The sequence below is a fragment of the Oncorhynchus tshawytscha genome, linkage group LG04 (genome assembly GCF_018296145.1).
Source record: "Oncorhynchus tshawytscha isolate Ot180627B linkage group LG04, Otsh_v2.0, whole genome shotgun sequence".
NCBI lineage: Eukaryota > Metazoa > Chordata > Actinopteri > Salmoniformes > Salmonidae > Oncorhynchus > Oncorhynchus tshawytscha.
This window is the reverse complement of record NC_056432.1, coordinates 8,402,719-8,427,075: the sequence shown is the minus strand read 5'-3', so window position 1 is coordinate 8,427,075 and position 24,357 is coordinate 8,402,719. Positions and strand designations below refer to the sequence as shown.

Here is a 24,357-nt window from a genome sequence, read left to right as displayed (position 1 = left end):
CCTCCTCATCCTCCTAGTCCCCTGTTCCTTCTCCTCTTCATTGTCATCTTCCTCCTCCTCCCTGTTCCTCATCCTCTTCCTCATACCCCATTCCTTCTCCTCTTCATTGTTATCTTCATCCTCCTCCCTGTTCCTTATTCTGTTCTTCATCCTCTTCCTCATACCCCATTTCTTCTCCTCTTTGTCGTTCTCATCCTCTTTCTCCTCCCCCATTCCTTCTCCTCTTCATCGTCATCTTCTTCCTTCTCCCCTCTTCCTTCTCCTCTTCACTGTCCCCTTCCTCCTCCTCCATTCCTTCTCCTCTTTGCCGTCATCTTCCTCCTCCCCCATTCCTTCTCTTCTACATCCCCATGTTCCTTCTCATTTTCATTCTCCTCCTCATCTTCTTCTAAGCTAGTGTTGTGTAAGGCAATAGGGTTAGGGTTGAGTTATCTCTAGGCTAGTGTTATTTAGGGGAACAGGGTTAGGGTTGAGTTATCTCTAAGTTAGTGTTGTGTAAGGGCTAGGGTTGAGTTATCTCTAAGTTAGTGTTGTGTAAGGGTTAATTTATCTCTAAGCTAGTGTTGTGTAAGGGCTAGGGTTGAGTTATCTCTAAGCTAGTGTTGTGTAAGGGTTAATTTATCTCTAAGCTAGTGTTGTGTAAGGGAACAGGGTTAAGTTATCTCTAAGCTAGTGTTGTGTAAGGGAACAGGGTTAAGTTATCTCTAAGCTAGTGTTGTGTAAGGGTTAGGGTTAAGTTATCTCTAAGCTAGTGTTGTGTAAGGGAACATGGTTAAGTTATCTCTAAGCTAGTGTTGTGTAAGGGAACAGGGTTAAGTTATCTCTAAGCTAGTGTTGTGTAAGGGAACAGGGTTGAGTTATCTCTAAGCTAGTGTTGTGTAAGGGAACAGGGTTGAGTTATCTCTAAGCTAGTGTTGTGTAAGGGTTAGGGTTATGGTTGAGTTCTTTAGTGAATCTTTAGTGAAGCAGATTTACCTTTTATTTTCTTCCAAATCTGAATCTTTCATTTTTTAGATGATGTAATTACAAGTTTTCTACAAGCTTATTGGTTGACACACTGTTCTCCGGCATATTGTGCCGTCGTCTGCATTTAACACCAGGATGTGTTGTAAACACATAGAATCGGATGTCTTCTGTTCATACATAATGCTAATTAAACACACACACACACACACACACACACACACACACACACACACACACACACACACACACACACACACACACACACACACACACACACACACACACACACACATTCTGTTTTCAGCTACAATTCATTACACAATAACATTTGCGGTAAACTTATATAACAAACGGAGGGAGGCAGCAGCTGGGATGTTGTAGGGGGCACTGGAAGAGAAGCCTAGCAGGGCTGGAGAAAACAGCTGTTCCCATCTGCAAACCTGGTTACTTTTTTAAAATCTCACAAACAGCGCAGCTTCATTTTTAAGGGCAGAATTATTCCCGTACCTACGGAGATATTTGGTATTTTTGGTATTTTATTAGGATCTCCATTAGCTGTTGCAAAAGCAGCAGCTGCTCTTCCTGGGGTCCAACACAACACATGAAACATAATACAGAATGACATAATACAGAACATCATTAGACATGAAGACTAGGTAGAGTTAGATGAAGACTAGGTAGTCTGCTTTCCTATACCCACAGCTAGGGACACAATATTTCTGCTACAAACATTCGATTGAAGAAGTGAAAGCGTCTGTTGTCTCAGTTTTTTTCCCCTTCATTTGATTGGTCCTCCACAACAACGTTTGAAGGCTCTGGACAAGCGTACCCTAATCACAGGCGACTTGCTGAGACGACGGCAGGCAGTGTGATTCCTCGGTTAACAAACAGATTGAGAGAGTTTGTTTCAGGATGAAACCGAGCTGAGGATGGTGGGGTGTTGATCGTCGAACAAATCTGAGACAGCCTGCTGTCCAGCCACATTGTCTGCTGTCCAAACTTCATGATGACTTGTTTAGGGAAAAGTGTTTGTGTTGTCGTCTTCATCATACATTTCTTTCCCAGCTGGGTAGAGATGGGTTGTTGTTGGTGTTTTACATTCCCAGATGGGTAGAGATGGGTTGTTGTTGGTGTTTTACAATCCCAGATGGGTAGAGATGGGTTGTTGTTGGTGTTTTACAATCCCAGATGGGTAGAGATGGGTTGTTGTTGGTGTTTTACAATCCCAGATGGATAGAGCTGGGTTGTTGTTGGTGTTTTACATTCCCAGATGGGTAGAGATGGGTTGTTGTTGGTGTTTTACATTCCCAGATGGGTAGAGATGGGTTGTTGTTGGTGTTTTACATTCCCAGATGGGTAGAGGTGGATTGTTGTTGGTGTTTTACATTCCCAGATGGGTAGAGATGGGTTGTTGTTGGTGTTTTACAATCCCAGATGGATAGAGCTGGGTTGTTGTTGGTGTTTTACATTCCCAGATGGGTAGAGATGGGTTGTTGTTGGTGTTTTACAATCCCAGATGGGTAGAGATGGGTTGTTGTTGGTGTTTTACATTCCCAGATGGGTAGAGGTGGATTGTTGTTGGTGTTTTACATTCCCAGATGGGTAGAGATGGGTTGTTGTTGGTGTTTTACATTCCCAGATGGGTAGAGATGGGTTGTTGTTGGTGTTTTACATTCCCAGATGGGTAGAGATGGGTTGTTGTTGGTATTTTACTTTCCCAGATGGGTAGAGATGGGTTGTTGTTGGTGTTTTACATTCCCAGATTGGTTGTTGTTGGTGTTTTACATTCCCAGATGGGTAGAAATGGGTTGTTGTTGGTGTTTTACATTCCCAGATGGGTAGAGATGGGTTGTTGTTGGTGTTTTACATTCCCAGATTGGTTGTTGTTGGTGTTTTACATTCCCAGATGGGTAGAAATGGGTTGTTGTTGGTGTTTTACATTCTCAGATGGGTAGAGATGGGTTGTTGTTGGTGTTTTACTTTCCCAGATGGGTAGAGATGGGTTGTTGTTGGTGTTTTACATTCCCAGATGGGTAGAGATGGGTTGTTGTTGGTGTTTTACATTCCCAGATGGGTAGAGATGGGTTGTTGTTGGTGTTTTACATTCCCAGATTGGTTGTTGTTGGTGTTTTACATTCCCAGATGGGTAGAGATGGGTTGTTGTTGGTGTTTTACATTCTCAGATGGGTAGAGATGGGTTGTTGTTGGTGTTTTACTTTCCCAGATGGGTAGAGATGGGTTGTTGTTGGTGTTTTACATTCCCAGATGGGTAGAGATGGGTTGTTGTTGGTGTTTTACATTCTCAGATGGGTAGAGATGGGTTGTTGTTGGTGTTTTACATTCCCAGATGGGTAGAGATGGGTTGTTGTTGGTGTTTTACATTCCCAGATGGGTAGAGATGGGTTGTTGTTGGTGTTTTACTTTCCCAGATGGGTAGAGATGGGTTGTTGTTGGTGTTTTACATTCCCAGATGGGTAGAGATGGGTTGTTGTTGGTGTTTTACAATCCCAGATGGGTAGAGATGGGTTGTTGTTGGTGTTTTACAATCCCAGATGGGTAGAGATGGGTTGTTGTTGGTGTTTTACATTCCCAGATGGGTAGAGATGGGTTGTTGTTGGTGTTTTACAATCCCAGATGGGTAGAGATGGGTTGTTGTTGGTGTTTTACATTCCCAGATGGGTAGAGATGGGTTGTTGTTGGTGTTTTACATTCCCAGATGGGTAGAGATGGGTTGTTGTTGGTGTTTTACATTCCCAGATGGGTAGAGATGGGTTGTTGTTGGTGTTTTACAATCCCAGATGGATAGAGGTGGATTGTTGTTGGTGTTTTACATTCCCAGATGGGTAGAGATGGGTTGTTGTTGGTGTTTTACATTCTCAGATGGGTAGAGATGGGTTGTTGTTGGTGTTTTACTTTCCCAGATGGGTAGAGATGGGTTGTTGTTGGTGTTTTACATTCCCAGATGGGTAGAGATGGGTTGTTGTTGGTGTTTTACTTGGCCTGGTGTAGTGAGGCATGTGTCCCTCGACCTCATCATCTGTAAGACTATATCTATGTCTATTAGGTATCTAGTAATATCTGGTATTATTAATTACTGTCTAAGAGTATTGATTAGTATCTTGTAGTATTTAGTACGGTATAGGAGTATCTAGGAGTATTTAATAGTATCTAGGAGTATCTGGTAGTATTTAGTACTGTCTAGAAGTATCTAGGAGTATCTAGGACTATCTAATAGTTTCTAGTAGTATCTAGGACTATCGAGTAGTATCTAGGACTATCTAATAGTTTCTAGGAGTATCTAGGACTATCTAGGACTATCTAATAGTTTCTAGTAGTATCTAGGACTATCTAGTAGTTTCTAGTAGTATCTAGTAGTATCTAGGACTGTCTAAGACTATCTAATAGTTTATAGTAGTATCTAGGACTATCTAGTAGTATCTATGACTATCTAATAGTTTCTAGTAGTATCTAGTAGTATCTAGGAGTGTCTAGGACTATCTACTAGTATCTAGGAGTGTCTAGGAGTGTGGTGGTGGTGGTGGTGGTGGTGTGAGTGTGAGTGTGTGTGTGTGTGTGTGTGTGTGTGTGTGTGTGTGTGTGTGTGTGTGTGTGTGTGTGTAGGGAAGGGAGGGTAGGAGGAAAAATGTAAGGAGCTGAATGTGGGGTGTGGGAAGTGGTTGAATAAGGAGAAGAATGCAACTCTCCTGAGTGTAGAGAGGAATGTCACTCTCCTGAGTAGAGAGGAATGCTGCTCTCCTGAGTGTAGAGAGGAATGTCACTCTCCTGAGTAGAGAGGAATGCTGCTCTCCTGAGTAGAGAGGAATGCTGCTCTCCTGAGTAGAGAGGAATGTCACTCTCCTGAGTAGAGAGGAATGTCACTCTCCTGAGTAGAGAGGAATGCTGCTCTCCTGAGTAGAGAGGAATGTCACTCTCCTGAGTGTAGAGAGGAATGTCACTCTCCTGAGTGTAGAGAGGAATGCTGCTCTCCTGAGTAGAGAGGAATGCCGCTCTCCTGAGTGTAGAGAGGAATGCCACTCTCCTGAGTGTAGAGAGGAGTGTCACTCTCCTGAGTGTAGAGAGGAATGTCACTCTCCTGAGTGTAGAGAGGAGTGTCACTCTCCTGAGTGTAGAGAGGAATGTCACTCTCCTGAGTGTAGAGAGGAATGTCACTCTCCTGAGTGTAGAGAGGAATGCTGCTCTCCTGAGTAGAGAGGAATGCTGCTCTCCTGAGTAGAGAGGAATGTCACTCTCCTGAGTGTAGAGAGGAATGCCGCTCTCCTGAGTGTAGAGAGGAATGTCACTCTCCTGAGTGTAGAGAGGAATGTCACTCTCCTGAGTGTAGAGAGGAATGTCACTCTCCTGAGTGTAGAGAGGAATGTCACTCTCCTGAGTGTAGAGAGGAATGCCACTCTCCTGAGTGTAGAGAGGAATGTCACTCTCCTGAGTGTAGAGAGGAATGTCACTCTCCTGAGTGTAGAGAGGAATGTCACTCTCCTGAGTGTAGAGAGGAGTGTCACTCTCCTGAGTGTAGAGAGGAATGTCACTCTCCTGAGTGTAGAGAGGAATGTCACTCTCCTGAGTGTAGAGAGGAATGTCACTCTCCTGGTGTAGAGAGGAGGTCACTCTCCTGAGTGTAGAGAGGAATGTCACTCTCCTGAGTGTAGAGAGGCAATGTCACTCTCCTGAGTGTCCGTAGAGAGGATCTCTCTCCTTCTCGAGGAATGCTGCTCTCCTGAGTAGAGAGGAATGCTGCTCTCCTGAGTAGAGGTCACTCTCCTGAGTGTAGAGAGGAATGCCGCTCTCCTGAGTGTAGAGAGGAGTGTCACTCTCCTGAGTGTAGAGAGGAATGTCACTCTCCTGAGTGTAGAGAGGAGTGTCACTCTCCTGAGTGTAGAGAGGAATGTCACTCTCCTGAGTGTAGAGAGGAATGCCACTCTCCTGAGTGTAGAGAGGAATGTCACCTCCTGAGTGTAGAGAGGAATGTCACTCTCCTGAGTGTAGAGAGGAATGTCACTCTCCTGAGTGTAGAGAGGAGTGTCACTCTCCTGAGTGTAGAGAGGAATGTCACTCTCCTGAGTGTAGAGAGGAATGTCACTCTCCTGAGTGTAGAGAGGAATGTCACTCTCCTGAGTGTAGAGAGGAATGTCACTCTCCTGAGTGTAGAAGGAATGTCACTCTCCTGAGTGTAGAGAGGAATGTCACTCTCCTCTCCTCAATCTAGAGTGTAGAACAATGTCACTCTCCTGAAGAGAGGAATGTCACTCTCCAGTGTACTACAGGAGTGTTTACTCTCTGAGTGTGAGGAATGTCATCTCCTGAGTGTAGACACACATTGTCCTGAGTGTAAGTTTCAAATGTCAATCTCACTGAGTGTATAAGGAGGTCACTTACTGAGTGTAGCACATTAATGTCACTATCCTGCGTGTAGAAAATGTCACTCTCCAAGTGTAGAGTGTCTGGCTCCTGAGTGTAGAGAGGAATGTCATACTCCTGAGTGTAGAGAGGAATGTCACTCTCCTGAGTGTAGAGAGGAGTGTCACTCTCCTGAGTGTAGAGAGGAATGTCACTCTCCTGAGTGTAGAGAGGAATGTCACTCTCCTGAGTGTAGAGAGGGATGAAGGAAAGAGGAATAGGAGGGTACTGGGAAGCAGAGGGGGAGGAGGAGGAGGGGGGTGTAGCCTAGCCTACAATGAGGAGGCAGTGATAGAGAGGATCTCTCTCCTTCTCGGCTCTCCGTAGTATAAATCTGACTCATTCGATTACACGGCTCCTCTAGAGGGCTTCAAGGTAACGCAACGGCCCCAGACTTATCGCTCCTGCAAGCCGTGCTGCCCGTCCGAGCGGGGGCGATTTACTGCCCGCCACGCCATGCACACTGCCCCCGGCCCGTAAATCACGGCATCACGGCGTCACTCTGTCCTTGTGCCCGCTATACTGATGAACAGGCCCCGCCAGGGCCTCAACACCAGGCCCCCAGACCTCAGATGGCTTCCTAGCATCCCCTAAGTGTCTTACCCCTCTCTCCCCACCTCACCTCTCTCTCCCTGCTCCCTCACCCCCACACTCCCCACCCCACCTCTCTCCTCACCCCCACTCTCCTCACCCCCCCTCTCCCACCCCACCTCTGTCCTCACCCCCCTCCTCACACCCTCTCCCCCTAAAGCAAACGAATGGTGCATAAACCTCATTATAATCTAGCAGTGTGATTTCATTTTAAACTTTTCTAGAACAATGTGCGCTATAAAGAAGCAACTATTTATTGTTCAGTTTACTACAGTTTTAGTGTTTACTACTCTAGTTGAGTAGTCATCTTCTTATAACACACATTGTCGAAGGAAAGTTTCAAATTCAATCACACTACAACATTATAATGAGGTTTACAGTATTTTTGCACATTACACAACTATTTTGCGCTGTGAAAATGTCACACTTCAATTAAGTCTGGCCCGAGACAGAGATCAGCCTGTAGATACTGTGGGACTAAACAGAGATCAATCAGCCTGTAGATACTGTGGGACTAAACAGAGATCAACCTGTAGATACTGTGGGACTAAACAGAGATCAGCCTGTAGATACTGTGGGACTGAAACAGAGATCAGCCTGTAGATACTGTGGGACTAAACAGAGATCAGCCTGTAGATACTGTGGGACTAAACAGAGATCAACCTGTAGATACTGTGGGACTAAACAGAGATCAGCCTGTAGATACTGTGGGACTAAACAGAGATCAGCCTGTAGATACTGTGGGACTAAACAGAGATCAGCCTGTAGATACTGTGATACTAAACAGAGATTAGCGTGTAGATACTGTGGTACTAAACAGAGATCAGCCTGTAGATACTGTGGGACTAAACAGAGATCAGCCTGTAGATACTGTGGGCATGTTGACTGTCTTTAATGTCTGGGCTGTCAGGAGCTGCCTGGTGCCTGTGTTGACAGACCTCTGGACTCCTGGAGTGTCCCCTCCCTCGGCTCCCGTCATGTCTGGGTTTGGTGTGTGATGGACAGGACCTTGTCTCACTGCTGTGTCACACACACACAAACGCACGCATGCACACACACACACACGCACACACACACACGCACGCACACACGCACACACACACATGCACACACTCAAACTGTCTGTCAGTTCCTCTGCATTAAAGGTTGATAATAGTGACACATAATAACCTCAGTGTTCTATTTAAACTGGACTTTATTCTGTGAATAGGAGATAATGTCTGCACTCAGTCAGGACAGTAGGGGAGAATGTCTGCACTCAGTCAGGACAGTAGGGGAGAATGTCTGCACTCAGTCAGGACAGTAGGGGAGAATGTCTGTACTTAGTCAGGACAGTAGGGTAGAATGTCTGTACTTAGTTGGGACAGTAGGGGAGAATGTCTGCACTCAGTCAGGACAGTAGGGGAGAATGTCTGTACTTAGTCAGGACAGTAGGGGAGAATGTCTGTACTTAGTTGGGACAGTAGGGGAGAATGTCTGCACTCAGTCAGGACAGTAGGGTAGAATGTCTGTACTTAGTTGGGACAGTAGGGGAGAATGTCTGCACTCAGTCAGGACAGTAGGGGAGAATGTCTGCACTCAGTCAGGACAGTAGGGGAGAATGTCTGTACTTAGTTGGGACAGTAGGGGAGAATGTCTGCACTCAGTCAGGACAGTAGGGGAGAATGTCTGCACTCAGTCAGGACAGTAGGGGAGAATGTCTGCACTCAGTCAGGACAGTAGGGAGAATGTCTGTACTTAGTTGGGACAGTAGGGGAGAATGTCTGCACTCAGTCAGGACAGTAGGGTAGAATGTCTGTACTTAGTCAGGACAGTAGGGTAGAATGTCTGTACTTAGTCAGGACAGTAGGGTAGAATGTCTGTACTCAGTCAGGACAGTAGGGTAGAATGTCTGCACTTAGTCAGGACAGTAGGGGAGAATGTCTGCACTCAGTCAGGACAGTAGGGGAGAATGTCTGCACTCAGTCAGGACAGTAGGGGAGAATGTCTGTACTTAGTTGGGACAGTAGGGGAGAATGTCTGCACTCAGTCAGGACAGTAGGGTAGAATGTCTGTACTTAGTCAGGACAGTAGGGGAGAATGTCTACACTCAGTCAGGACAGTAGGGGAGAATGTCTGTACTTAGTTGGGACAGTAGGGGAGAATGTCTGCACTCAGTCAGGACAGTAGGGGCAAATGTCTGTACTTAGTTGGGACAGTAGGGGAGAATGTCTGTACTCAGTCAGGACAGTAGGGGAGAATGTCTGCACTCAGTCAGGACAGTAGTGTAGAATGTCTGTACTTAGTCAGGACAGTAGGGTAGAAGGTCTGCACTTAGTTGGGACACTAATTGGGGGCGAGGTGTAGAGTGTGCTGACGTTACAGTAATGAGGCATGTACTGTTTGGCGTAATACCTTACATCTCTATGTAACCTATGATCTATAACATAGAGTTGATTCACACACTGTAGTTGTGAAAACATACACGTCGACCCCTATATATACATTTACACGTTGTTTTATCTTGTGGGTGAGTACTTGATTGACTGTCTGTGTTTTATTGGCAACCTTGTCATGAAAAGATGTTGGAAAAGTCCAATGCTTTCCAGAATATAGCCAGACTGGGTTATATTTTCATTACCCTCCTCCCCAGTTCAGTTCTAGTACATAAATTACAGTTTATAGATTTTTATTTTTTTGCTTTCAGTCTCAATTTTTTTTTTTACAGACTATATTTTACTGTAAGGTCCTTGGAAGTAAATTGTTATAAAGGGACATGAGAAGTAAAATAAAATAGATGAAACAGTCCTCTAAAAGGAGAGACATTGGTTTTACTGAACAATGGTCTTAAATGATGAAAGAATGGTTTTGGGGACTGTGGTGGCTTTTTTTTCTGTCCCACAGCCACTGGGAACAATTTTGTCCTTAAAATAAAGTATTTTCCCAAACTGTTTGGAGGAGTTCTGAAGGAAAAGTGCATTTTCGAGGCGAGCGCGGGATCTCCCAAGCCCAAAGGACCCTTCTTGTTCTCGACAAACAGCAAGGAAAGTGTGACACATTCGCAGTCCCTGGCAAGACACAAGGAAAAAACAGAGACAAAAGAAGGGGTTGTGGGTTTCTTTTGAGAGGAAGTTTCTTATTTTTTCCGTCGGTGCTCTTGCCAAGGTCATTGGCACCTTCTAATAACTTGCTCGTTTAATAAACTCCCAGAGTATCTTGTCAAGGTGATGAATAGCAGAGTCAGCCGAGGCAGTATTAAAGGAAACTTGGGAGGGGGAGAAGGAAGGGAGAGGGCGGGATTCTGGACAGTACGGGAGGAAAGAGACATCCTTCACCCCCGACACACTAATACATGTCCTGTACACAGGAGCAGACAGACAGACAGACAGACACATTCTCCATGGAGAATCACATTACATACCAATCAGAGATATGAGATGTTCTCAAATTATCTTTGCTATGCATAAGGGTTTGAATGATGTCAACACGATTGTAAGCTGTCACAAAAGCTGTTGGCAAATGACTGCCATTGATTTAAAAAAAAAAGAAGTGTGTTAACGAATGTACGTGTGTGTGTGTGTGTGTGTGTGTGTGTGTGTGTGTGTATATGTGTGTATATGTGTGTCTCCAGAGCCTGTCTACTGTGCTGTATTATTGGCCTTAACCATGTTCATGCTTCCCATCTCCAGAGCCCTGTTCAAACAAGGAGTCAACTTTGTGTCAGTGAAGCCCAGCAATGTAGCTTCTGCCTGGGAGATCAAACAGGAAACGCTACCCGGAAGTCCCTCATTGTCCGTGTTCTGCCAGAGGAAGGCCAGCTCTACAGGGGAAAGGTAGGAGCCTTTTCAAAACACTATGACAATATAATGCTGTTATTTACTCCTAATGGTAGGACAAATTACGTTATCCCTGCCGTCTTATCAACTGATTACTGGACAGACCTACTGGACACACAGTCATTTAGTCTTGATCACTAGATGTTATGTTTGCAGTGCTAGAGGCGTCACTACAGACCCTGGTTTGATTCCAGGCTGTATTACAATCAGCCGTGATCGGGAGTCCCATAGGGCAGCGCACAATTGGCCCAGTGTCGTCCGGATTAGGGTTTGCCCGGGGAATGCCGTCATTGTAAATAAGAATTTGTTCTTAACTGACTTGCTTAGTTAAATAAAGGTTAAAAAAAATGTAAGTTTACAAATTCAAATTTAGAGTATTACTAGTATATAGTATATTATATATAGTATAGTATATTACTAGTACTAGCTACATAAACCTACTAGTTTGATTTTAAAACATCAGCCCCACGGGGATCAAAGGTCAGGATCAGCACTACAGGCTTCTGGTAGCTCATAGTGGAGCGCTAAACCTTAACCTCGCCTCACCTCACAGGTGAATATGGAGAGTGAGGGAGTTGGGTTTAAGGGGGCGGTGGGGGGCCTGTGCTGGGAGATGTCTAATTGGCGGACTGGGGTGGAGGGTTGAGTGTGGATTGCTCTGGATTTATGCAGGCCTGTTAGCTGTTGGCTAAAGCCTAGAGTGAGCGACCCCTCCCTCCTCCTCCCACCCTCTCCTCTGCTGACAAGCTGCACTGGAAATGTATGACCCCAGTGTCACACTAAATCTGTCAGGCCGGCCGGTAATTGCTCAGTCCTCGTACTTCGGGTTTTTATATGCTGGAGAAAATTGGTTCTGGCACTTTAATGTTTCCTCCGATTCAGTTGTTGCCAATAGCCCGTTGCAACTAGTTTCATAATAGTTACAAAATGAAGAGGGTGGAACATAGATTTGTTTGCCGGGTCGTATGGCGAACATCGAGTCTTTCACCGGCTCTCGAGAAGGGTGGAAGGAGAAGGGAGGAGGATGAGGCAGGAGGATGAGGGAGGAGGATGAGGGAGGAGGACGTGGGAGAAGGACAGAGAGAGAAGAGATGAGGATGAGGGAGGAGGACGAGGGAGGAGGATGAGGGAGGAGGATGTAGGAGAAGGGAGGAGAGAGAAGAGAGGAGGATGAGGGAGGAGGGTGAGGGAGGAGGATGAGGGAGGAGGACGTGGGAGAAGGGAGGAGAGAGAAGAGAGGAGGATGAGGGAGGACGTGGGAGAAGGACGGAGAGAGAAGAGAGGAGGATGAGGGAGGAGGACGTGGGGGAAGGACGGAGGGAGAAGAGAGGAGGATGAGAGAGGAGGACATGGGGAAGGACGGAGAGAGAAGAGAGGAGGATGAGAGAGGAGGACGTGGGAGAAAGACGGAGAGATAAGAGAGAAGGAGGACGTGGGAGAAGGACTGAGAGAGAAGAGACGAGGATGAGGGAGAAGGATGGAGAGAGAAGAGAGGAGGATGAGGGAGAGGGATGTGGGAGAAAGACGGAGAGAGAAGAGAGGAGGATGAGGGAGGAGGACGTGGGAGAAGGACGGCGAGAGAAGAGAGGAGGATGAGGGAGGACATGGGAGAAGGATGGAGAGAGTAGAGAGGAGGATGAGGGAGGAGGACGTGGGAGAAGGACGGAGAGAGAAGAGAGGAGGATGAGGGAGGAGGATGTGGGAGAAGGACGGAGAGAGAAGAGAGGAGGATGAGGGAGGAGGACGTGGGGGAAGGACGGAGGGAGAAGAGAGGAGGATGCTGGGGGACGTGGGAGAAGGACGGAGAGAGAAGAGAGGAGGATGCGGGAGGACATGGGAGAAGGACGGAGAGAAAAGAGAGGAGGATGCGGGAGGACGTGGAGAAGGACAGAGAGAGAAGAGAGGAGGATGCGGGAGGACGTGGGAGAAGGACGGAGAGAGAAGAGAGGAGGATGCGGGAGGACGTGGAGAAGGACGGAGAGAGAAGGGAGGAGGATGCGGGAGGACGTGGGAGAAGGACGGAGAGAGAAGAGAGGAGGATGAGGGAGGACGTGGGAGAAGGACGGAGAGAGAAGAGAGGAGGACGTGGGAAAGGACGGAGAGAGAAGAGAGGAGGACGTGGGAGAAGGACGGAGAGAGAAGAGAGGAGGATGAGGGAGGAGGACGTGGGAGAAGAATGGAGAGAGAAGAGAGGAAGATGAGGGAGGACGTGGGAGAAGGACGGAGAGAGAAGAGAGGAGGATGCGGGAGGACATGGGAGAAGGACGGAGAGAGAAGAGAGGAGGATGCGGGAGGACGTGGGAGAAGGACGGAGAGAGAAGAGAGGAGGATGCGGGAGGACGTGGGAGAAGGACGGAGAGAGAAGGGAGGAGGATGCGGGAGGACGTGGGAGAAGGACGGAGAGAGAAAGGAGGAGGATGCGGGAGGACGTGGGAGAAGGACGGAGAGAGAAGAGAGGAGGACGTGGGAAAGGATGGAGAGAGAAGAGAGGAGGACGTGGGAGAAGGACGGAGAGAGAAGAGAGGAGGATGAGGGAAGAGGACCAGTTAGAAGGTAGGGGGCCAGGATAGTAAGGGTGGTGGGTTAGGCTCTAGTCAACCCTAGAGAAAAAAGCAGAAAGCCCCATGGCAGGTTTTGTAGGCAGAAGAAGAATTCGGACTGGTGTGGAGGAGAGATTTGAGATTCCCTGCTATTGTTGCATATATAACTGGCAACTTCCGTTCCACTAGTTCCTCAATGTGTAAACTCTGAGTGGTCATCTCCAGTTCCCCTAGTTCCTCCGTAGGCCTTTCTACACTGCATTGTTCTAAGCCCCAGGCTAGACTGACCCGGGGCTAGATTAGTTCACACAAGCATTTGTTAACCCTGGGCTAAGCTTTAGCCCTGGGCTAACGAGTCACACTTCAAATCAAATCAAATGTATTTATATAGCCCTTCGTACATCAGCTGATATCTCAAAGTGCTGTACAGAAACCCAGCCTAAAACCCCAAACAGCAAGCAATGCAGGTGTAGAAGCACGGTGGCTAGGAAAAACTCCCTAGAAAGGCCAAAACCTAGGAAGAAACCTAGAGAGGAACCAGGCTATGTGGGGTGGCCAGTCCTCTTCTGGCTGTGCCGGGTGGAGATTATAACAGAACATGGCCAAGATGTTCAAATGTTCATAAATGACCAGCATGGTCGAATAATAATAAGGCAGAACAGTTGAAACTGGAGCAGCAGCACGGTCAGGTGGACTGGGGACAGCAAGGAGTCATCATGTCAGGTAGTCCTGGGGCATGGTCCTAGGGCTCAGGTCCTCCGAGAGAGAGAAAGAAAGAGAGAATTAGAGAGAGCATATGTGGGGTGGCCAGTCCTCTTCTGGCTGTGCCGGGTGGAGATTATAACAGAACATGGCCAAGATGTTCAAATGTTCATAAATGGCCAGCATGGTCAAATAATAATAAGGCAGAACAGTTGAAACTGGAGCAGCAGCACGGCCAGGTGGACTGGGGACAGCAAGGAGTCATCATGTCAGGTAGTCCTGGGGCATGGTCCTAGGGCTCAGGTCCTCCGAGAGAGAGAAAGAAAGAGAGAAGGAGAGAATTAGAGAACGCACACAGGACACCGAATAGGACAGGAGAAGTACTCCAGATATAACAAACTGACCCTAGCCCCCCGACACATAAACTACTGCAGCATAAATACTGGAGGCTGAGACAGGAGGGGTCAGGAGACACTGTGGCCCCATCCGAGGACACCCCCGGACAGGGCCAAACAGGAAGGATATAACCCCACCCACTTTGCCAAAGCACAGCCCCCACACCACTAGAGGGACATCTTCAACCACCAACTTACCATCCTGAGACAAGGCTGAGTATAGCCCACAAAGATCTCCGCCGTGGCACAACCCAAGGGGGGGCGCCAACCCAGACAGGATGACCACATCAGTGAATCACACTTGTCCTCAATGTGTAGGCTTTTGCAACGTTTCTTATTGGACAAATTCAGGAAGTTCCCTCCCCGTTTCAGCTTGTTTTCTTCTGTTTGGTTTCTAGTTAATTGGACGACTTGGGTTGTTGGTTGGTGCCCAGGGTTTGACTGAAGGAGGCTGGCATAGTTGCTAGATTCAAGAAAACCATAGATGCCTCCTGGATGATGATGATATTGCGTAGACCATTCAGATGTATAAATGCTACATAGCTAACAGGGGAGTTGCACAAAACGTTTTAGTAGGTATTCAGACAGCATTTTGTCAATATCTCCATTGTGTTAGTGCTGGCTAGTCTGAATTAGAGTATGTGAGTGGAGCTGAGTGCTGGCTAGTCTGAATTAGAGTATGTGAGTGGAGCTGAGTGCTGGCTAGTCTGAATTAGAGTATGTGAGTGGAGCTGAGTGCTGGCTAGTCTGAATTAGAGTATGTGAGTGGAGCTGAGTGCTGGCTAGTCTGAATTAGAGTATGTGAGTGGAGCTGAGTGCTGGCTAGTCTGAATTAGAGTATGTGAGTGGAGCTGAGTGCTGGCTAGTCTGAATTAGAGTATGTGAGTGGAGCTGAGTGCTGGCTAGTCTGAGTATGTGAGTGGAGCTGAGTGCTGGCTAGTCTGAATTAGAGTATGTGAGTGGAGCTGAGTGCTGGCTAGTCTGAATTAGAGTATGTGAGTGGAGCTGAGTGCTGGCTAGTCTGAATTAGAGTATGTGAGTGGAGCTGAGTGCTGGCTAGTCTGAATTAGAGTATGTGAGTGGAGCTGAGTGCTGGCTGGAGCGTTGTCCTTCTCGCCCGCTCCAATTTCGCTCCAGTAGCGCTGACTTCATCTAACAAACTCAGGGCGTGCCCGGCCCAGCATGCATTTGTAGTCTACTTGTGTGCTGCTATAGCGACTTGCTTTAGCAAGAACTCATGGAGTTCACTAAATATTTTCATAAAGAAACTGATAAAATACTCAGGAGCAAAATCAAGATGACTTACAAAGATGAGGACCAAGAGCAAGAGAGGGAGTGTGGTGATGTAGTGTCCACTACTAAAGAGAGGGAGTGTGGTGATGTGGTGTCCACTACTAAAGAGAGGGAGTGTGGTGATGTGGTGTCCACTACTAAAGAGAGGGAGTGTGGTGATGTGGTGTCCACTACTAAAGAGAGGGAGTGTGGTGATGTGGTGTCCACTACTAAAGAACCATTGTGGAATCTGGAAAAGACATGATGGTGTACTTACTACATGCACATCCTAACAGAAAGGAATGAGGTGGGTAGCTAACTAAGTGTGTCGTTGTAGCAAAGTATTTATAAAATTAAAAAAATCTGACCTCTTAAAAGTTTGGTTCATTTTGGTTCTATTATCTATACAATAGACCATCATTGATGTTGGATCAATAGGCCTGATGACATACTACCTCTTTCAAGGATCTTTCTGTTTTGATTGGGTTATTTTGCCTAAAATCCTTAGGCCTACCTATAGACAAATACAAAAACAACTCTGCATCCCTGACAAGACTGGCAAGAGTTTCCCCGAAGGGTGTTGAGCCTCCCCAGTGGCTCTGTAAGCACAGAGAGGGTATATTCCGCTGCTGTCCTTCTCTCCAAGCACCGTCGGAGAGCCTGAAGCCACGGACTCTGGCCAAACTCATGTTTCTAAAAGTGAATTCAAAGGCCTAATAAGGCCTTTGTCATATCATTTTTTATTTAATTCTAAGTAAGTCACAGCCTTTATGCGCAATTTATAGACTATAATAATTGAATACAACTAAATGTTGTTTAAATGCTGAACGCTTAATGTTTATGGCAGCCTAGTGTGTCACACTCGCAAATGCTTCACAATGTATTTCTTTGTAGGCTCTAGCCTTGAAATGATTTCAATAATAGGCTAATAATAATATAGCCTAAATAATTCATTTTTGTTCCTTCTTAGGCTACGTGTCTGGCTCCTGACCTATTTACAGTGTTTATATGATGTTTAATATGACATGAAGCCTATCTGAAATGATGTGCACTTCTTGTATTGATCTTTTCATGTTGTTTATTCAAATACTTTTAATTCAAATCATATGGTTTGGTTTCAATACTTCTAAACCAAAATGGTAGATCCAGGTAGTCACAACAATAGATGGATGTTGGTTAAACTGGGATTTTAATGAATGGAGTGAATTTGGAACGGCAGTTTTTTCCCCCTGTGAGTGTGGAGCGGTTGGAAAGGAAATGTAGAGGATGAGCGGTTGGAAAGGAAACATAGAGGATGAGCGGTTGGAAAGGAAATGTAGAGGATGAGCGGTTGGAAAGGAAATGTAGAGGATGAGTGGTAGGAAATGAAATGTAGAGGATGAGCGGTAGGAAAGGAAATGTAGAGGATGAGCGGTTGGAAAGGAAATGTAGAGGATGAGTGGTAGAAAAGGAAACAGAGGATGAGCGGTTGGAGAAATGTAGAGGATGAGCGGTTGGAGAAATGTAGAGGTTGAGCGGTTGGAGAAACGTAGAGGATGAGCGGTTGGAGAAATGTAGAGGATGAGCGGTTGGAAAGGAAATGTAGAGGATGAGCGGTTGGAAAAGAAATGTAGAGGATGAGCGGTTGGAAAGGAAATGTAGAGGATGAGCGGTTGGAAAGGAAATGTAGAGGATGAGTGGTTGGAAAGGAAACGTAGAGGATGAGCGGTTGGAAAGGAAATGTAGAGGTTGAGCGGTTGGAAAGGAAATGTAGAGGATGAGCGGTTGGAAAGGAAATGTAGAGGATGAGTGGTAGGAAAGGAAATGTAGAGGATGAGCGGTTGGAAAGGAAATGTAGAGGATGAGCGGTTGGAAAGGAAATGTAGAGGATGAGCGGTTGGAGAAACGTAGAGGATGAGCGGTTGGAGAAATGTAGAGGATGAGTGGTTGGAAAGGAAATGTAGAGGATGAGTGGTAGGAAAGGAAACAGAGGATGAGCAGTAGGAAAGGAAACGTAGAGGATGAGCAGTTGGAAAGAAACCGTAGAGGATGAGCGGTTGGAAAGGAAATGTAGAGGATGAGCGGTTGGAAAAGAAATGTAGAGGATGAGCGGTTGGAAAGGAAACGTAGAGGATGAGCAGATGGAAAGAAACCGTAGAGGATGAGCGGTTGGAAAGGAAATGTAGAGGATGAGTGGTAGAAAAGGAAACAGAGGATGAGTGGTTGGAGAAACGTAGAGGATGAGCGGTTGGAGAAATGTAGAGGTTGAGCGGTTGGAGAAACGAAATGTAGAGGATGAGCGGTTGGAGAAATGTAGAGGATGAGCGGTTGGAAAGGAAATGTAGAGGATGAGCGGTTGGAAAAAATGAAATGTAGAGGATGAGCGGTTGGAAAGGAAATGTAGAGGATGAGCGGTTGGAAAGGAAATGTAGAGGATGAGTGGTTGGAAAGGAAACGTAGAGGATGAGCGGTTGGAAAGGAAATGTAGAGGTGAGCGAAAAGGAAACGAGGATGAGCGGTTGGAAAGGAAATGTAGAGGATGAGCGGTTGGAAAGGAAATGTAGAGGATGAGTGGTAGGAAAGGAAACGTAGAGGATGAGCGGTTGGAAAGGAAATGTAGAGGATGAGCGGTTGGAAAGGAAATGTAGAGGATGAGCGGTTGGAGAAACGTAGAGGATGAGCGGTTGGAGAAATGTAGAGGATGAGTGGTTGGAAAGGAAATGTAGAGGATGAGTGGTAGGAAAGGAAACAGAGGATGAGCATGAGCAGTAGGAAAGGAAACGTAGAGGATGAGCAGTTGGAAAGAAACCGTAGAGGATGAGCGGTTGGAAAGGAAATGTAGAGGATGTGCGGTTGGAAAGGAAATGTAGAGGATGAGCGGTTGGAAAGGAAACGTAGAGGATGAGCAGATGGAAAGAAACCGTAGAGGATGAGCGGTTGGAAAGGAAACGTAGAGAGAGGATGAGCGGTTGGAAAGGAAATGTAGAGGATGAGCAGATGGAAAGAAACCGTAGAGGATGAGCGGTTGGAAAGGAAATGTAGAGGTTGAGCGGTTGGAAAGGAAATGTAGAGGATGAGCGGTTGGAGAAACGTAGAGGATGAGCGGTTGGAAATGAAACGTAGAGGATGAGCGGTTGGAAAGGTAATGTAGAGGATGAGCGGTGAGTGGTTGGAAAGGAAATGTAGAGGATGAGTGGTTGGAAAGGAAACGTAGAGGATGAGTGGTTGGAAAGGAAATGTAGAGGATGAGCGGTTGGAAAGGAAATGTAGAGGATGAGCGGTTGGAAAAAACGAAATGTAGAAATGTAGATGAGCGGTTGGAAAGGAAATGTAGAGGATGAGCGGTTGGAGAAACATGGAGGATGAGCGGTTGGAAAGGAAATGTAGAGGATGAGCGGTTGGAAAGGAAATGTAGAGGATGAGTGGTTGGAGAAACGTAGAGGATGAGCGGTTGGAGAAACGTAGAGGATGAGCGGTTGGAAAGGTAATGTAGAGGATGAGCGGTTGGAAAGGAAATGTAGAGGATGAGTGGTTGGAAAGGAAACGTAGAGGATGAGTGGTTGGAATGGAAATGTAGAGGTTGAGCGGTTGGAAAGGAAATGTAGAGGATGAGCGGTTGGAAAAGAAATGTAGAGGATGAGCGGTTGGAAAGGAAATGTAGAGGATGAGCGGTTGGAGAAACATGGAGGATGAGCGGTTGGAAAGGAAATGTAGAGGTTGAGTGGTTGGAAAGGAAATGTAGAGGATGAGCGGTTGGAGAAACGTAGAGGATGAGCAGTTGGAGAAACGTAGAGGATGAGCGGTTGGAAAGGTAATGTAGAGGATGAGCGGTTGGAAAGGAAATGTAGAGGATGAGTGGTAGAAAAGGAAACAGAGGATGAGCGGTTGGAGAAATGTAGAGGATGAGCGGTTGGAGAAACGTAGAGGATGAGCGGTTGGAGAAATGTAGAGGATGAGTGGTTGGAAAGGAAATGTAGAGGATGAGCGGTTGGAAAAGAAATGTAGAGGATGAGCGGTTGGAAAAGAAATGTAGAGGATGAGCGGTTGGAAAGGAAATGTAGAGGATGAGCGGTTGGAAAGGAAATGTAGAGGATGAGCGGTTGGAAAGGAAACGTAGAGGATGAGCGGTTGGAAAGGAAATGTAGAGGATGAGCGGTTGGAAAGGAAATGTAGAGGATGAGCGGTTGGAAAGGAAATGTAGAGGATGAGTGGTAGGAAAGGAAACGTAGAGGATGAGCGGTTGGAAAGGAAATGTAGAGGATGAGCGGTTGGAAAGGAAATGTAGAGGATGAGCGGTTGGAAAGGAAACAGAGGATGAGCGGTTGGAAAGGAAACGTAGAGGATGAGCGGTTGGAGAAACATGGAGGATGAGCGGTTGGAAAGGAAATGTAGAGGATGAGCGGTTGGAAAAGAAATGTAGAGGATGAGCGGTTGGAAAGGAAATGTAGAGGATGAGCGGTTGGAGAAACATGGAGGATGAGCGGTTGGAAAGGAAATGTAGAGGTTGAGTGGTTGGAAAGGAAATGTAGAGGATGAGCGGTTGGAAAGGAAATGTAGAGGATGAGCGGTTGGAAAGGAAATGTAGAGGATGAGCGGTTGGAAAGGAAATGTAGAGGATGAGTGGTTGGAAAGGAAATGTAGAGGATGAGTGGTAGGAAAGGAAACGTAGAGGACGAGTGGTTGGAAAGGAAATGTAGAGGATGAGTGGTTGGAAAGGAAATGTAGAGGATGAGCGGTTGGAAAGGAAATGTAGAGGATGAGCGGTTGGAGAAACGTAGAGGATGAGCGGTTGGAGAAACGTAGAGGATGAGCGGTTGGAAAGGAAACATAGAGGATGAGCGGTAGGAAAGGAAACATAGAGGATGAGCGGTTGGAGAAACGTAGAGGATGAGCGGTAGGAAAGGAAACGTAGAGGATGAGCGGTTGGAGAAACGTAGAGGATGAGCGGTAGAAAAGGAAACAGAGGATGAGCGGTTGGAAAGGAAATGTAGAGGATGAGCGGTTGGAAAGGAAATGTAGAGGATGAGCGGTTGGAAAGGAAACATAGATGATGAGCGCGATTTCCGACTCCTCATCTCTGCTCAAATGCTCTGGTCTGAATACATGAGAGCACATGCACTTGATTAGATGTTTTGTTTGCAAACCTTTTTTTTTTTAGACATGGTACATTCGATGGGAGCTGAATGTTTGCCCGTACATGGTGTGTGAGATATCTCCATCTTCCACCGTCAAAAAAAAAGAAGACCTTATTGATTTGCTGTAAGGGACTTACATACCTGAAATGAATTCCTGCTGGTTCTGTGTTTTTCATCATTATAAGTTGTGAAACAATTAAATGTGACTCGTGATATGTTCTGTCTCGTAAACAACGCTTAGTTTTTTTTCTTCAGTGTGACTAGTGTGGATGTGGGACGTTAGAGAATGAGAGGTTTGGATCCACCCGTCTGCATAAAGCAGCTCAGTTTAGCCTCATAGCTCATAATGAATAAGAATACATGGACATGGTGGTACCTGATCCTAGATCAGCATTCCTACTCAGAGACACTTCTTTAATACTGGCCCTGAGGTTACCGTGATGACAGAAGACTGTAATGTGGAGTTATGGTCTGGTCTGATACAGCTCTATTTTTGTTTCATCAGACCAGAGGACATTTCTCCAAAATGTACGATCTTTGTCCCCATGTGCAGTTGCAAACTGTAGTCTGGCTTTTTTATGGCTGTTTTGGAGCAGTGGCTTCTTCCTTGCTTCTTCCTGGCTTCTTCCTTTCAGGTTATGTCGATATAGGACTTGTTTTACTGTGGATATAAATACTTTTGTACCTGTTTCCTCCAGCATCTTCACAAGGTCCTTTGCTGTTGTTCTGGGATTGATTTGCACTTTTCACACCAAAGTACGTTCATCTCTAGGTGACAGAACGTGTCTCCTTATTGAGTGGTATGACGGCTGCGTGTTCCCATGGTGTTTATAATTGTGTACTATTGTTTGTACAGATGAACGCGGTACTTTCAGGCGTTTGGAAATTGGAATGACGAAGGATGAACCAGACTTGTGGAAGTCTACAATTTGTTTCTGAGGATTTCTTTAGATTTTCCCATGCTGTCAAGCAAAGAGGCACTGAGTTTGAAGGTTGGCCTTGAAATACATCTGCAGATACACCTCCAATTGACTGAAATTGACTCAAATGATGTCAATTAGCCTATCAGAAGCTTCTAAAGCCATGACGTAATTTTCCGGAATTTTCCAAGCTGTTTAAAGGCACAGTCAACTTAGTGTATGTAAACTTCTGACCCATTGGAATTTTGATACAGTGAATTATAAGTGAAATAATCTGTCTGTAAACAATTGTTGGAAAAATTACTTGTGTCATGCACAAAGTAGTGGTCCTAACTATAGTTTGTTGACAAGACATGTGTGGAGTGGTTGACAAACAAGTTTTAATGACTCCAACCTAAGTGTATGTAAACTTCCGACTTCAACTGTAGATGAGGGTTTATTGTATAGATGAGGTTAATATATTGATGAGAGGAAAGGGCCTTCCCAAACTGTTTACACAAAGTTGGAAGCACAGAATCGTCTATAATGTCGTGTATGCTGTAGCATTAATATTTCACTTCACTGGAACTAAGGGGCCTAGCCCAAATCATGAAAAACCATGAAAAACAGCACCAGAGCATTATGCCAACTCCACCAAACTTTACAGTTTTCAGTATGCATTGGGGCAGGTAGCGTTTTCATGGCATCCGCCAAACCCAGATCCGTCCGTCGGACTGCCAGATGGTGAAGCTTATGGTGATCTTAGGCTTTTGTGCAGCTGCTTGGCTATGGAAACCCGTTTTATGAAGCTCCCGACAAACAGTTATTGTGCTGACGTTGCTTCCAGAGGCAGTTTGGAACACGGGAAGTGAATGTTGCAACTGAGGATAGACGTGCTACTCTCTTCAGCACTCAGTGTTCCCATTTTGTGAGCTTGTGTGGCCTACCACTTTGCAGCTGAGCCGTTGTTGCTCCAAGACATTTCCACTTTACAATAACAGCACTAACAGTTGACCTTGGCAGCTATAGCAGGGCAGACATTTGACAAACTGACTTGTTGGAAAGGTGGTATCGATCCTCCACCACATTTGACTTGTTGGGAAGGTGACACCTCACCTCAGTGACACTTCAGCCTTGCTGAAGCACCCCCAGATCATCACTGATCCTCCACCAAATTTCACAGTGGGTGTGAAACACTGTGGCTTGTAGGCCTCTCCAGGGCTCGTGCCCACTGTGAAATTTGGTGGAGGATCGGTGATGATCTGGGGGTGCTTCAGCAAGGCTGGAATCAGGCAGATTTGTCTTTGTTAAGGACGCATGAATCAAGCCACGTACAAGTTTGTCCTGGAAGAAAACTTGCTTCCTTCTGCTCTGACAATGTTCCCCAACTCTGAGGATTGTTTTTTCCAGCAGGAAAATGCTCCATGCCACACAGCCTGGTTAATCAATGTGTGGATGGAGGACCACCAGATCAAGACCCTGTCATGGCCAGCTAAATCTCCAGACCTGAACCCCATTGAAAACCTCTGGAATGTGATCAAGAAGAATATGGATGGTCACAAGCCATCAAACAAAGCCAAGCTGCTTCAATCACACAACATCAATGTGAAAGACTGGTGGAGAGCATGCCAAGACGCATGAAAGCTGTGATTGAAAATCAGGGTTATTCCACCAAATATTGAGTTAAAACATTAGTATTGTGTTTGTTATTTTGACTGGTTGTCATTTTCTGCAAAGAAATACTCTAAATGACTAATGCTCGTCTGTGATGGAAGGAGACGAGGACCAATGCGCAGCGTGGTAAGTGTCCATATTGATAATTTATTATCATGAACACAAAAACAAAATAACGAGAACGAACTAAATAAAACAGTCCTGTACGGTGAATACACAAAACAGAAAACAATCACCCACACCACACAGGTGGGAAAAGGCTACCTAAGTATGATTCTCAATCAGAGACAACTAACGACACCTGCCTCTGATTGAGAACCATACCAGGCCAAACACAAAAACACCACGTAGAAAAAGGAACATAGACAACCCAACCAACTCATGCCCTGACCATACTAAAACAAAGACATAACAAAAGAACTAAGATCTGAACGTGACAGTACCCCCCCCCAAAGGTGCGGACTCCGGCCGCAAAACCTGAACCTATAGGGGAGGGTCTGGGTGGATATCTGTCCGCGGTGGCGGCTCTGGCCGCGGTGGCGGCTCTGGATGTGGACCCCACTCCACCATAGTCTTTATCCGCCTCTTAACCCGCCTCTGTGGCGCCTTTCGAGCGGCAACCCTCGCCGCCGACCTCGGACTGGGGACCCTAGCAACGGGTCCCGGAGTGAAGGGTGATTCCGGCAGCTCCGGAGTGAAGGGCGATTCCGGCAGCTCCGGAGTGATGGGCGATTCCGGCAGCACCAGAGTAACGGACGGCTCTGGCAGCTCCTGACTGACAGGCGGCTCTGGCAGCTCCTGACTGACAGGCGGCTCTGGCAGCTCCTGACTGACCGGTGGCTCTGGCAGCTCCTGACTGACAGGCGGCTCTGGCAGCTCCTGACTGACCGGTGGCTCTGGCAGCTCCTGATTGACCGGCGGCTCTGGCAGCTCCTGACTGACAGGCGGCTCTGGCAGCTCCTGACTGACCGGTGGCT

The 24,357-nt window shown here is 46.4% G+C and overlaps 1 protein-coding gene across 1 annotated transcript in view; it reads left to right on the top strand.

The window, feature by feature from the left end:
- The window catches only part of si:dkey-215k6.1 (transmembrane protein 132C), a 465,782-nt gene that overhangs the window by 215,875 nt on the left and 225,550 nt on the right, over positions 1 to 24,357 (top strand). Inside the window, exon 3 of the mRNA XM_042320275.1 lies at positions 10,638 to 10,781. Within this exon, the coding sequence (XP_042176209.1) occupies positions 10,638 to 10,781 (144 nt within the window). The remainder of the gene's footprint in view (positions 1 to 10,637; positions 10,782 to 24,357) is intronic.